This window comes from Neomonachus schauinslandi, chromosome 13 (genome assembly GCF_002201575.2).
Source record: "Neomonachus schauinslandi chromosome 13, ASM220157v2, whole genome shotgun sequence".
Lineage (NCBI taxonomy): Eukaryota > Metazoa > Chordata > Mammalia > Carnivora > Phocidae > Neomonachus > Neomonachus schauinslandi.
In genome coordinates this window covers 89470657-89483265 of record NC_058415.1, presented here as the reverse complement: position 1 = coordinate 89483265, position 12609 = coordinate 89470657, and the positions used below count along the sequence as shown (strand labels likewise).

Genomic DNA, 12609 nt, shown 5'->3' with positions numbered 1-12609 from the left:
CATATTTACAACTAATCTTAGTCCACTTTCAGATAACACTTCATGGGTACTGTGAGTACATCATAATAACAAAATATTACTAATTCTTCCCTCCCATCCCTTGTATCATTATTGGTGTTCATTTCACTTATGTATAAACATAGACATATGTGTATATATATATATATATACACACACACACATAAACATACATGAATGAGTATATCATTGCTATTATTTTGAATAAACTATTAGATCAGTTAAGAAAAAGAAACATAAAGGTTTTAATTTTACCTTCACTTACTCATTTTCTGATGCTCTTTTGTTTCTGTAGATCCGAATTTCTGACCAATATGATTTCCCTTCCCTCTTAAGATCTTTTTCAACATTTCTTGCAAGATAGATTTAATGGTGACAAATACCATTAATTTTTCTTTGAGAAAGCCTTTATTTCTCCTTCACTTTTGGAGAATTGTAGGGTTCAGGATTTTAGGTTGGTGGGTTTTTTTCTCTCAATGTTTAAATATTTCACTCCACTTTCTTCCTGCTTGCATGGTTTCTGAGAAGTTAGCTGTAATTCTTATCTTTTCTCCTCTGTAGGTAAGATGTTTTTCTCCACTGACTTTTTTCACAACTTTTTTATCTTCACTATTTCAGATTTCTGAAGTATGGATATGATATGCCTGTGTATAGTTTTTGGCATTTATTCTGCTTGGTGTCCTCTGAGCTTCCTGGATCTGTGACTTGGTGTCAGACATTAATTTGGGGAAACGTTCAGGCATGATTGCTTCAAATCTTGCTTCTGTTTTGCTCTTGCTCCCGGTTGTCCCATTGCATGTGTGTTGGGTCTTTGGCACTTGGCCCACAGTTCTTGGATATTCTGTTCTTTTCCCCCAGTCTTTGTTCTCCTTGCCTTTCAGCTTTGGTAGTTTCTGTTGCCAGATCCTCAAGCTCAGCAGTTCTTTCCTCAGCCATGTCCAGTCTACTGATGAACCCACCAGAGCATCATCCTTCATTTCTGCCAGTGTTTCTGATCTCTAGCATTTCTTTTTGATTCTTAGAATTTACATTATCATCTATTTTTTTTTTTAAATAGAGTGAGGGAGAGGGAGAGAGAGAATCTTAAGCAAGCTCCATGGCCAGCAAGGAGCCCAAGGCAGGACTTGATCTCACAACCGTGAGATCATGACCTGAGCCAAAATCAAGAGTTGGATGCTTAATCAACTGAGCCACCCAGGCGCCCCATTATCATCTCTTGCGTGCTCTGCTTTTTCCATTAAACTCTTAGTGTATTAATTATAGTTTTTAAAAAATTTCCTGGTCAGGAGGTGCCTGGGTGGCTCAGTTGTTAAGCGTCTACCTTCCGCTCAGGTCATGATCCCAGGGTCCTGGGATCGAGCCCCGCGGCAGGAAGCCCGCTTCTCCCTCTCCCACTTCCCCCTGCTTGTGTTCCCTCTCTTGCTGTCTCTCTTTCTGTCAAATAAATAAAATCTTAAAAAAAAAAAAATACACAAAATTTCCTGTTCTGGTAATTCCAACATTCCTGCCATATCTGCCTCTGATTCTGATGCTTATTCAGTCTCTTCAGACTGTTTTTGGCCTTTGAGTATGCCTTATAATTTTTGTTGTAAGGTGGACATGATGTAGGTGAAAGGAACAGCCAGCAGTAAGTAGGCTTTTAGTAATATGATGGTAAGTTGTGGAGGAGGGGGATTGTTCTGTAATCCTGTGGTAGTCTCTCAGTCTTTTGGTGAGGTTTGACCCCTAGACTGTGAACCGTACATGTTTCTCAGTTCCCTCCACCTCCTTAGGTGGGACAGGATGGCCAGAATGGGCTCAGTTGGTTATTTCTTTTCCCTCAAATAGTTTAACTCTGCTAATACAGGAGTTTCTCCAAGATCAAGCCTTGTTAAGATGAGAATGTTCTGATATATTTCAAAATGGTTTCTTTCCTCCTCCTTGTGCTAGAAGCATGAAGGGATTTTCTCCAGTACTCGCTGTGAGGGCCTAGAAGGGCTCCTTAGAGGTAGAACTCAACAAAGTGGAGGGGTCCCCCTTGAGTTATTGTCACTCAGAGCTGTTCACCTGAGCCTCAAGCAGCTCATCAGTCCCAGTTCAGGGTTTCCTCCCCTGGCACTGAGCTTTGTGCTCCTGTCACTTCTGGTTATGGGAAGGGTTGTTGATTTTTCAGCTTGCTTTTTACTCATTAGGATGAAGTGGTGACTTCTAAGTTTATGTCAAACTGGAAACCAGAAGTCACAAGTTAATTTTTCATGTTCTGCCACTTGAGGTTTTAGGTTCCAGACTTTACTTGTTGCTTGTTTTGGGAAATTTTGCTGTTTAGAATTGGCTTTCCAGAATGTTTTTGCTTTCTTAATATGCTTTTTTGCTGTATATAGGTGGCACAGGAGTGGATCAGCTCTCCAAACAAAGAGAAATTCTATCAGTTGCATTTACGAAAATTTCCTGCTGATTATAAAAAATACTGGGAGTTTGTGGGTAAGTTCTTTCTTCTGTAATTTGGAATATATAATAATTGGAAATTTCTGTTTGAGGAAAGCTTATCATCATTTGACTTTTCTGGGACATAGGTTTCCTAAGCTGAATTTGTAACCTCTTACAAGGAATGTTTAAAGTCTTTTAATGAGAACAATTACTGGGACAGTTATGAATATAAAATTCATGGTTGTAACCATTCTATAATTAGAATACCACAGGCCAAAGTGGAAGCTGGGCATGGAAGAGAGGGTGAGTGAAGGGAGCTTGACAAGATTGGTTGGGGGAGGGTGTCCCAAAATCATAGTGTTTATAGATTCTGAGTAAATGTTCCTGCTGTCTGTCTTCTCATTTCATCATTGGTCTGAAACACATACCACACTTATGCATTAGTTATAAATCAACCAAACATTCAGAACTCTTTAATAAAAATAAAAAGTATAAATCCTCTTTTGCCTCCCCCCCACACCCTCTGTCCATCCTACTCCATAGATTCAATTAAGATAAAAAGCATGTGTATGTATATTTTTGGGGAAAGGTACTATATGTTCATTGTAGGACACCGAAATAATAATAGCCAACAGAAAAGAAATACCACCAATTCCGATCATTCCAAGATAGTCCTATGAAAATACTAGTATATATCTTACTGCGAGACTGCTCACCTGTGTGAGTTGGGTACATGTGAATGTAGTAGGGTCATCCAACTATGTAGTGACATTTTTCATTCATTCAGCAAACACTGACTTTATAGTGCCTGATAGGGTCTGATTCTAGATGCCGGGTATATAGCTATGAAGAAACATAAGATTCCTGCCTTCATGAAATTTGTATTTTACTTAATTTTATTTAATATACTGTAAATGTTTTTTCAGAGTTACTAAATAACAGTATATTTCTTTTTTCTTTTTTTAAAGATTTTATTTATTTGAGAGAGAAAGAATGAGACAGAGCATGAGAGAGGGGGGAGGGCCAGAGGGAGAAGCAGACTTCTCGCCAAGCGGGGAGCCTGATGCGGGACTCGATCCCAGGACTCCAGGATCATGACCCGAGCCGCAGGCAATCGCTTAACCAACTGAGCCACCCAGGCGCCCAATAACAGTATATTTAATATTTATAGTTATTCCATTGTAAATATATTCCACAGATCTACTTAACCAGTTGTGTCTGGTTAGACATGTATATCGTTTATAGTTTTTCACTGTTGCAAACACTCAGTGTAAACTTTGCTAGGTCAAACAGCATGTGTATTTTAAGACTTGTTCCATATTGCCTCTGCCTACCAAAAGGAATATCAGTTTCACTTCTAACATGAAGATATAAGAATGTACATCTCCCTCATTTGCTAGCTTCAATTTTGTTTTCCAGTTTTATGTATGTAAAGTGTATCTCATCTGAGGTTGTAGCTTTGTTCCCAAATCTTTTCTGATAATGAGTATTCTTTTTTTTTTTTAAAGATTTTATTTGTTTGAGAGAGAGAATGAGATAGAGAGAGCATGAGAGGGGGGAGGGTCAGAGGGAGAAGCAGACTCCCTGCTGAGCAGGGAGCCCAATGTGGGACTCGATCCCAGGACTCCAGGATCATGACCCGAGCCGAAGGCAGTCGCTTAACCAACTGAGCCACACAGGCGCCCGATAATGAGTATTCTTAGTGAGTGAGGTTCCAGAATATGGGGATAATGGTTCATGCCCTTTGCCCCTCCTCCTTCCTTTTTCTTTTTCTTTTCTTTTTTTTTTTAAGATTTTATTTATTTATTTGAGAGAGAGAGAATGAGAGAGAGCACATGAGAGGGGGGAGGGTCAGAGGGAGAAGCAGACTCCCTGTTGAGCAGGGAGCCCGATGCGGGACTTGATCCAGGGACTCCAGGATCATGACCTGAGCCGAAGGCAGTCGCTTAACCAACTGAGCCACCCAGGCGCCCTCTTTTTTTTTTTTTTTTTTAAGATTTTATTTATTTTGAGAGAGAGCACAAGAGCAAGGGGAAGGGCAGAGGGAGAAGAAGAGGGAGAGAAGCAGACTCCCCTCTCTGCAGGGCTCCATCCCATGACCCTGAGATCAGGACCTGATCACTCAACCAACTAAACCACCCAGGCGCCCCCCCCCCCCCGCCCCCATTAGGGACATTGTTTTCTTCTTAATGTGTGTGCTTTGTTGTAAATTGCTTTTGGCAGTTTGTTACTCAGTTTCACATGCAGGTTTTGAGGCACAGACAATTTCTACAGATGTACAAAACTATTATTTCTTTATGGTTCTGACTTTGGTCTTTTTTTGTTTTTAAGATTTTTAAAATTTATTTTTGTGAGAGAGAAAGAGAGGAGAGCAGGAGAGCGCACCTGAGCATGAGGGGTGGGGGGCTGGGGCAGAGGGAGAAGCAGGCTCCCCACTGAGCAGGGAACCCGATGCGGGCTCGATCCCAGGACCTCAGGATCATGACCTGAGCCGAAAGCAGACACTCAACTCACTGAGCCACCCAGGCACCCGCCTGATTTTGGTCTTAGAAAGTGGATACTTTGAGGGGCGCCTAGGTGGCTCAGTCGTTAAGCATCTGCCTTCAGCTCAGGTCATGATCCCAGGGTCCTGGGATTGAGCCCCACATCGGGCTCCCTGCTCCTTGGGAAGCCTGCTTCTCCTTCTCCCACTCACCCTGCTTGTGTTCCCTCTCTCGCTGTCTCTCTCTCTGTCTCTCTCTCTGTCTGTCAAATAAATAAATAAAATCTTTAGGAAAAAAAAAGTAGATACTTTCATAATTTCTTGTAGTTTTATATTTCTTTTAAATATTTAAATCACAAATTTATCTGGCATTAACTTGATCATATGTTGGAATTACATAGTATTTACTCTTTATCTGGCTTCTTTCATTTAACATATATGTAAAATTCATCAATTTTGTGTGTCATCATTATAGTAGTATTTCCTTATGTGAACATGTCCTGATTTTACTGTGTGATTTTTGTTTTGTTTTTATGATTTTACTGTTGACAGACATTTTTATTTTCAGTAGTTTTGGCCTGTGTGTCGGGTCCCAAGGTTCAGTGATTCACTAGGACAGCTTATAGGTATTAACATATACTCATACTCATGGTTGTGACTGTTATGTTAAGAGGCTACAAAGCAGAATCAGCAAGGGGAGAAGCACATGGGGTGAAGTATGGACGACACCAGGAGCAAGCCTGAGTCCTCTCCCAGTAGAGTTACATGCAGTGTACTTAAGTTCCCAGTAAGGAATTGTCACAGTGCACGGCATGCAGAATGTTACCTACTAGGGAAGCGTGTTAGAGATTCAGTGCCCCAAATACCCTCTGCCTGGCCTAAACTCCTGACTTCCAGAAGTAAAGCAGGTGTTTGGTATAGACCATATTTTTGCAAATGGTTTAGGCACAGCGAGTCTGATGAGTCAGCAAATGATAATCCCGAGATCCAGGATCCCACATGCCAAAGGCCACCCTTGTAAGCAGACCTTTCTAAAGATAGCAGCCTCGGGCGTGCTCTGTTAAACCTGACACAGAATTTCATGAACAGTGCCACCCTGACGTTCCTGTGTTGGTGGGAGAGCATTTTTGTTGAGTCCTATCCAGAGGAGGATTATGGAGTCTCTGGGTATGTGTATGTTCAAGCTGACTAGGTAATGCCCAGCCTGTTGTTCAGCATTAAACTCCACCAACAGTATACGAGAAGTCACATTGTTCCCGGTCTTCACCAACACATTTGTATTGATTGTCGTGTTAGTTTTAGCCATTATGCCATGTTTGTCTTGCTGGCCTTTTGTGGTTTTATTTTGTCATATCCTTGTTATCAGTGAGGTTGAGCACCTTTTTATATATTTAGTAGATGGTTCAGTAATCTCTTTTGGGAAGTGCCTATTCAAAGTTACTGTTAATTTTCTGTTACCTTTTTCTTATTGATTTGTAGGAGTTCCTTATATAATCTGGATACATGCCATTCTCTCAGTTTGGCTTGCATTTTGACTCTCACTGATGTCTTTAAAAAGCTTTATTTTATTAAGAATTTCTTATTTTTATTATTTATTTATTTAAGTACTCTACACCCAACATGGGGCTCAGACTCACGACCCCAAGATCAAGAGTTGCATGCTTCCCTGCCAAGCCAGCCAGGCACCCCTAGAACTTATTTTTAACATAGCAAATGCATCTTTTTTTTTTTTTTTTTTTTTTTTTACTAACAACCCTGAGATCAAGACCTAAGCTGAGATCTGTAGTTGGACACTAAACCGACTGAGCCCACCCAGGCACCCCTATTTTTTTTTTTTTTATGGTTGGTGTTCTATGCCTCATTTAGGAAACCTTTTCCTGCTGCAGCTCATAAATATATTAACATCTGGAACAAGTGTCAGCAAACTATGGCTTGCAGATCTACCCCATATCCTGTTTTTTGTACTACCTTAGAGTAAGGTTTTTACAATTTTTTTTTTTAAAGATTTTATTTATTTATTTGAGAGAGAGAGAATGAGAGAGAGCACAAGAGAGAGGGGAGAGTCAGAGGGAGAAGCAGACTCCCTGCCGAGCAGGAAGCCCAATGCGGGACTCGATCCAGGGACTCCAGGATCATGACCTGAGCCGAAGGCAGTCGCTTAACCAACTGAGCCACCCAGGCGCACAGGTTTTTACAATTTTTTTAAAAAATATTTATTTATTTGACAGAGAGACAGCAAGAGAGGGAACACAGACAGGGGGAGTAGGAGAGGGAGAAACAGGCTTCCCGCTGAGCAGGGAGCATCGGGCTCGATCCCAGGACCCTGGGATCATGACCTGAGCTGAAGGCAGATGCTTAATGACTGAGCCACTCAGGTGCCCCAGGTTTTTACATTTTTGAAGAATTTTTTTTAAGACTTTATTTATTTGAGAGAGAGAGAGCATGCACAAGCGGGGGGAGGGGCAGAGGGAGAGAGAGAAGCAGACTCCCTGTCAAGCAGGGAGCCCGATTCGGGGCTCTATCCCAGGACCCTGGGACCATGACCTGAGCTGGAGGCAGATGCTTTAACCGACTGAGCCACCCAGGTGCCCCAAAGAACTTTGAAAAAAAGATATGAATATACAACAGACCCTATGTGTGGCTTGCAGAAAAAAAGTTTGGCTCTTCACAGAAAAAGTTTGTAGCCCCTTTTCTAGACAGTTCATTGTTTTGTCAACCTGGAATTTATTTTTATTTTATTTATTTATTTATTTTTTGTGGTTTTTTTGTTTGTTTTTTTAAAGATTTTATTTATTTATTTGACAGAGAGAGACACAGCGAGAGAGGGAACACAAGCAGGGGGAGTGGGAGAGGGAGAAGCAGGCTTCCCGCCGAGCAGGGAGCCCGATGCGGGACTCCATCCCAGGACCCTGGGATCATGACCCAAGCCGAAGGCAGACGCTTAACGACTGAGCCACCCAGGCACCCTGGAATTTATTTTTATTCATGAATGGGATGTATAGGGGTCATGTTTCATTTTTTTTTCTGAATGGAATTGTGGTTATCCCAGTATCATTTATTGAAAAGACCACCCTCTTCATGCTGCGCAGTGCCATATTTGCCATAAATCTAGTGTCCATTTAACTCATGGATTTTTTTTCTGGACTCATTTCTTTATTGGGTCATTTGCCTACCCTTGTGCCCACATCACATTGCCTAATTACTTAGTCCAGCTTTATAATGAGTTTTAATAACGACTGGACAGTTCCTCCTACCTTGTTTGCCTTAAGAGTGCCTTAGCTATTCTTGTCTGCTTGAGTTCCCGTATAAATTTTAGAGGAAAAAATGGGGAAATTGGGCAAGAATTGACATCTTTTTTTTTTTTGAGAATTGACATCTTTCTGATAATTTTCTAATTCATGAATAAGAAATACATCCAGTTATTTTGGTTTATTTTCAGTGATGTTTTAGTGTTTACGATGGAGAGGTTTTGCAGATTATCTTTGGTTTGATTTTTGTGGAGATGGGGTGTCATTTGTAATTCAGTGAATATCTCTAAAAGATACAGACCTAAAATTTTATAATAAGATTACATTTTATTGCTAAAATATTAAGTTATTGCTTAATACCAGATAGCTAGTCAGTGTTCAAATTTTCAATTTCATCATGAATAACAATTTTTTTCAGCGAGTTTGAAATAAGGTCCAAATTAGGTGCACACATTGACACTAGCTGAAAGGTTTTTTTTAACTATAATTTTCTCATTGTTTTTTTTCCCCTTTGTAATTTGTTTGTTGAAAAAGTTGAGTTGTTGATCCTTTAGAATTATTGTCTATACTTGTTGATTGTGTCCCCCTGGTGTTTGTTGGTACGTTTTCCTGTCCTCTGTATTTCCTGTAAATTGATAGTTGTATCTAGAGGCATGATCTGATTCAAGTTTGATTTATTATTTTTAGCAAAACTGTTTCATAGATGGTGTTGTGTTCCTTTATCAGGAAGTACATGATCTCTAATTTCTCTTTTAGTAATATTTACAGCTGTGGATGCTTAATGCCTAGATTAATTTATTAAAGGTACAAAATGGTGATATTTTTATTTGATCATTTCTTCATTTATTAGCTGGAATAGTTCTATAAAGAAATTTCTCTATATTATTTGGTTACTCTCTGGTGTACTTTATAAAGAAATGTAGAAAAGTACTTGACTCTTGACCAGTTTTTATTTTTATTTTTTTTTAAGATTTTTATTTATTTATTTGAGAGAGAGAGAGAGAGCACATGAGACGGGGGGAGGGTCAGAGGGAGAAGCAGACTCCCTGCCGAGCAGGGAGCCCGATGCGGGACTCGATCCAGGGACTCCAGGATCATGACCTGAGCCGAAGGCAGTCGCTTAACCAACTGAGCCACCCAGGCGCCCTCTTGACCAGTTTTTAAAATAATGAGCTAATTCACCGCAGGCACTGGTGTTGACCAGTGTGCTTTTTTTTTTTTTTTAATTTCATAAATGCATGGACTTAAATATACTTGTGTTTCTATCCATTATCATTTAAGCCCTTTAGGTAGGACCCTACAAGTCTTTGAAAGCTGACTTGCTATCTGATATGACCAATATTATCTATATTCTTTTATCCCGTATCTGAACTTGCAATTTTATAAGTAGCTTAGCATCCTGTAGAAGAAAATGGTTATTTCAAGAACAGTATGATTACAATATAATAATACACTGTATGTATGAACAAGTAATACATGTAAGCATAAGAATACAGAAAGGTTGAAAAAACAGGATTGGAGAAAGACACTCACATAAACCCTACTAAAAGAAGATGTGGGGGCGCCTGGGTGGCTCAGTTGGTTAAGCGACTGCCATCGGCTCGGGTCATGATCCTGGAGTCCCGGGATCGAGTCCCACATCGGGCTCCCTGCTCAGCAAGGAGTCTGCTTCTCCCTCTGACCCTCCTCTCTCTCATGCTGTCTCTCATTCTCTCTCTCTCAAATAAATAAAATCTTAAAAAAAATTTTTTTTTAAATAAATAAATAAAAGAAGATGTGTTTAGGGTGCCTGGGTGGCTCAGTCAGTTGAGCATCCTACTCTTGATGTCGGCTCAGGTTGTGACGTCACGGTTGTGGGGTCTAGCCCTATTTCGGGTTCCGCGCTCAGCAGGTAGTCACTCACACACATGTGCATGCGCTCTCTCTCTCTCTCTCAAATCTTAAAAAAAAAAAAAAAAAAAGACATGTTTAGCTCTGTTAATATCAGACTAAATAGACTGTAAGACAAAAAAACTTACATACAAAGGGAATCATAATAAGTTTAGTTCAGAGGAGATGACAATTCTCAATGTATATATACCTAATAAAATATATAAAGAAAAAACTGAGGGGCGCCTGGGTGGCTCAGTCAGTTAAGCATCTGCCTTCAGCTCAGATCATGGGATTGAGCCCCTCGTTGGGCTCTCAGTTTAGCAGGGAGCCTGCTTCTCCCTCTCCCTCTACTGTTTCCCCTGCCTGTGCTCTCTGGCGCTCTCTCTCTGTCAAATAAATAAATAAAATCTTTAAAAAAAAAAACCTGATAGAACTAGAGTATACTTTTTACACATATATGAGACTTTGAACTATTAAATTACCAAAGGTGAATTTTAAAAAGCACACCATAAAGTGAAACACAACAGAAGTAAATGAACCTAATTATATATTACATGTATTACCTTTTGTTTTGGTTGAATACTTTTACTTTTTTTCTCATTTTAAAATTTCTTTTTACTTTTTCTTGTTAGTTTGGAAATTATCTCTCAATGTATACATCTTTTGCTGTTTTAGAACAGTTAGGTTAAAACTTAAAACATGCACCCTTGATTTATCAAAATCTATAGTTTTAGTAGCTCTTTTAAGTGTTTCCATAGATGAGGTAAAACCTTTTAAACTGTGTGAGACATAATCTGTAGCCCCCAGTGACAGTCCTCGGTTGTTTACTGATGCTACCGCTTTGTGTTTTTCTTCTCTCCTTGTGCCCTGCTTATCCCTGGTGCGTGTTGGTCATTATCTTTGCAATGTTATTTATAAAAATAATTTGAGGCCTAGGATGATACTATCTTCCTCCACAGAGGATTTTCCTTTGCTTCTGCCAGGCTTCTTGGGGGCACCTGCGATGTGGGATCATCTTAATCTGGTTTAAGGGATTGGCTTTTCTGGAGCACCCAGCTGTTTGGAAGCTGGGCTGTAGCCCACGTCAAGGCGGGTTTGCTTCTGCTTCATCCTTGGGTGTAGTCCTGAGTCCTTCGTAGTCCCAACCTGAAGCATATAGGGCTACCAGAGTCCCCACTCTGGACAGGCCCTGGACTCCAGTTTTTGTCTTTTTAGTCCAATAAGGCCATCCCAGGTCTGGCCTGACCTCTTGGCTGCCACTCCAAGCATAGTTGAGATGTTTCTAGGGGAAATACTGGGCTGACTCCATTGGATTTCCACATTCTTCTGGATCTCAACACAGTAACTCTTCACTGTTATAATTGCTCTGATGCCTTCACATAGATATTTCTTACCTGCCACATTTTATTTATTTTTTAAAAAAGATTTTATTTATTTTGAGAGAGAGAGAGAGAGTGTGCGCGCTTGCTTAAGCAGGGGGGAGGGGCAGAGAGAGGGAGAGGGAGAAGCGGACTCCACACTGAGCAAGGGAGCCTGGTGCGGGGCTCTATCCCAGGACCCCGAGATCATGACCTGAGTGGAAGTCAGAAGCTTAACCGACTGAGCCACCCAGGCACTCCTAACCTGCTCCATTTTAAAATCTTGTTTGGATTTAGTGGTTGTCTGTCTAATCCCAGTGCCTCGTATTTTAGTTCATTATATTGTTTCTGGATCTGGTGGTTGGTGTGCTCAACTTTTCTGTGGTAGTGCTTGCTCTGTTTTCCCAGCCCCAGTAGTTTACAACTAGTCTTTCCCCCTTGTTTGAAATGCCACCAGTAATCGCTTCTCGGCCTTTTGGCTAAGATCAAATGTGAAATGCCACCAATAGGCTCAAAATTCTTACGTCCTTGGATCTGTTTTGGGGTTTTCTCCTGGGATTTTGAAACCGAGGAACAAAAGAGAAAATATTTTGGTTAAAAACTAAAATAAGTTTTAAGGAAAGGAAGTTTACTAGCTACTTTTGAATATTATGATTTTATTTTGGCTTTTTAGCCATTGCGAAGAATACATTTTATAATACTGTATAATCCGTATTTGAGAATGTTGACTGGCTTAGAGTATTATTTTGAAGTATATTACAAAGTCTAGTGCTGTATACTTGCTTGAACTTAGTACAAGTGTTAATATCGTTTAAGTTAATCTCATTTAAAATAATTCTGTTAGAATCAATGCCAACTTCTTATTGTTTCATAGTTCATCTTGAGGAATGTGAACTAGCTAAACAGCTTCATCCAAAGGAAAATGATTTGGTGTTTTTGGTTCCTGAAAGACAAAATGGAGAGAAGAAAGATACAGAGAGAAATCGCATGCAGGATCTCCGTGAATATCATTGCGGTTATATTCATAAGTTTCGCCGCACTTCAGTCAGTAAGTAGATAATGAGACTGTAAAGAGAAATCTGTCAGATATAAGCTCATCTTTTAATTTCCCTCTGAGTTGTGCTTTACCGGCCACATACTTGTTAAACATATTTGAGACGTGTATTTGCCAGGTTGGTTACTTGCCATCCAGAGTCCTTTTTTTAATTTTTCTAGACTCATCTGG

General features: G+C 40.1%; 1 protein-coding gene across 1 annotated transcript in view; it reads left to right on the top strand.

Annotated features, from left to right (window-relative positions):
- The window catches only part of SETX (senataxin), a 61464-nt gene that overhangs the window by 17330 nt on the left and 31525 nt on the right, over positions 1-12609 (top strand). The window contains exons 2-3 of the mRNA XM_021691273.2: positions 2379-2478; positions 12259-12432. Coding sequence (XP_021546948.1) covers positions 2379-2478; positions 12259-12432 — 274 coding nt within the window. The remainder of the gene's footprint in view (positions 1-2378; positions 2479-12258; positions 12433-12609) is intronic.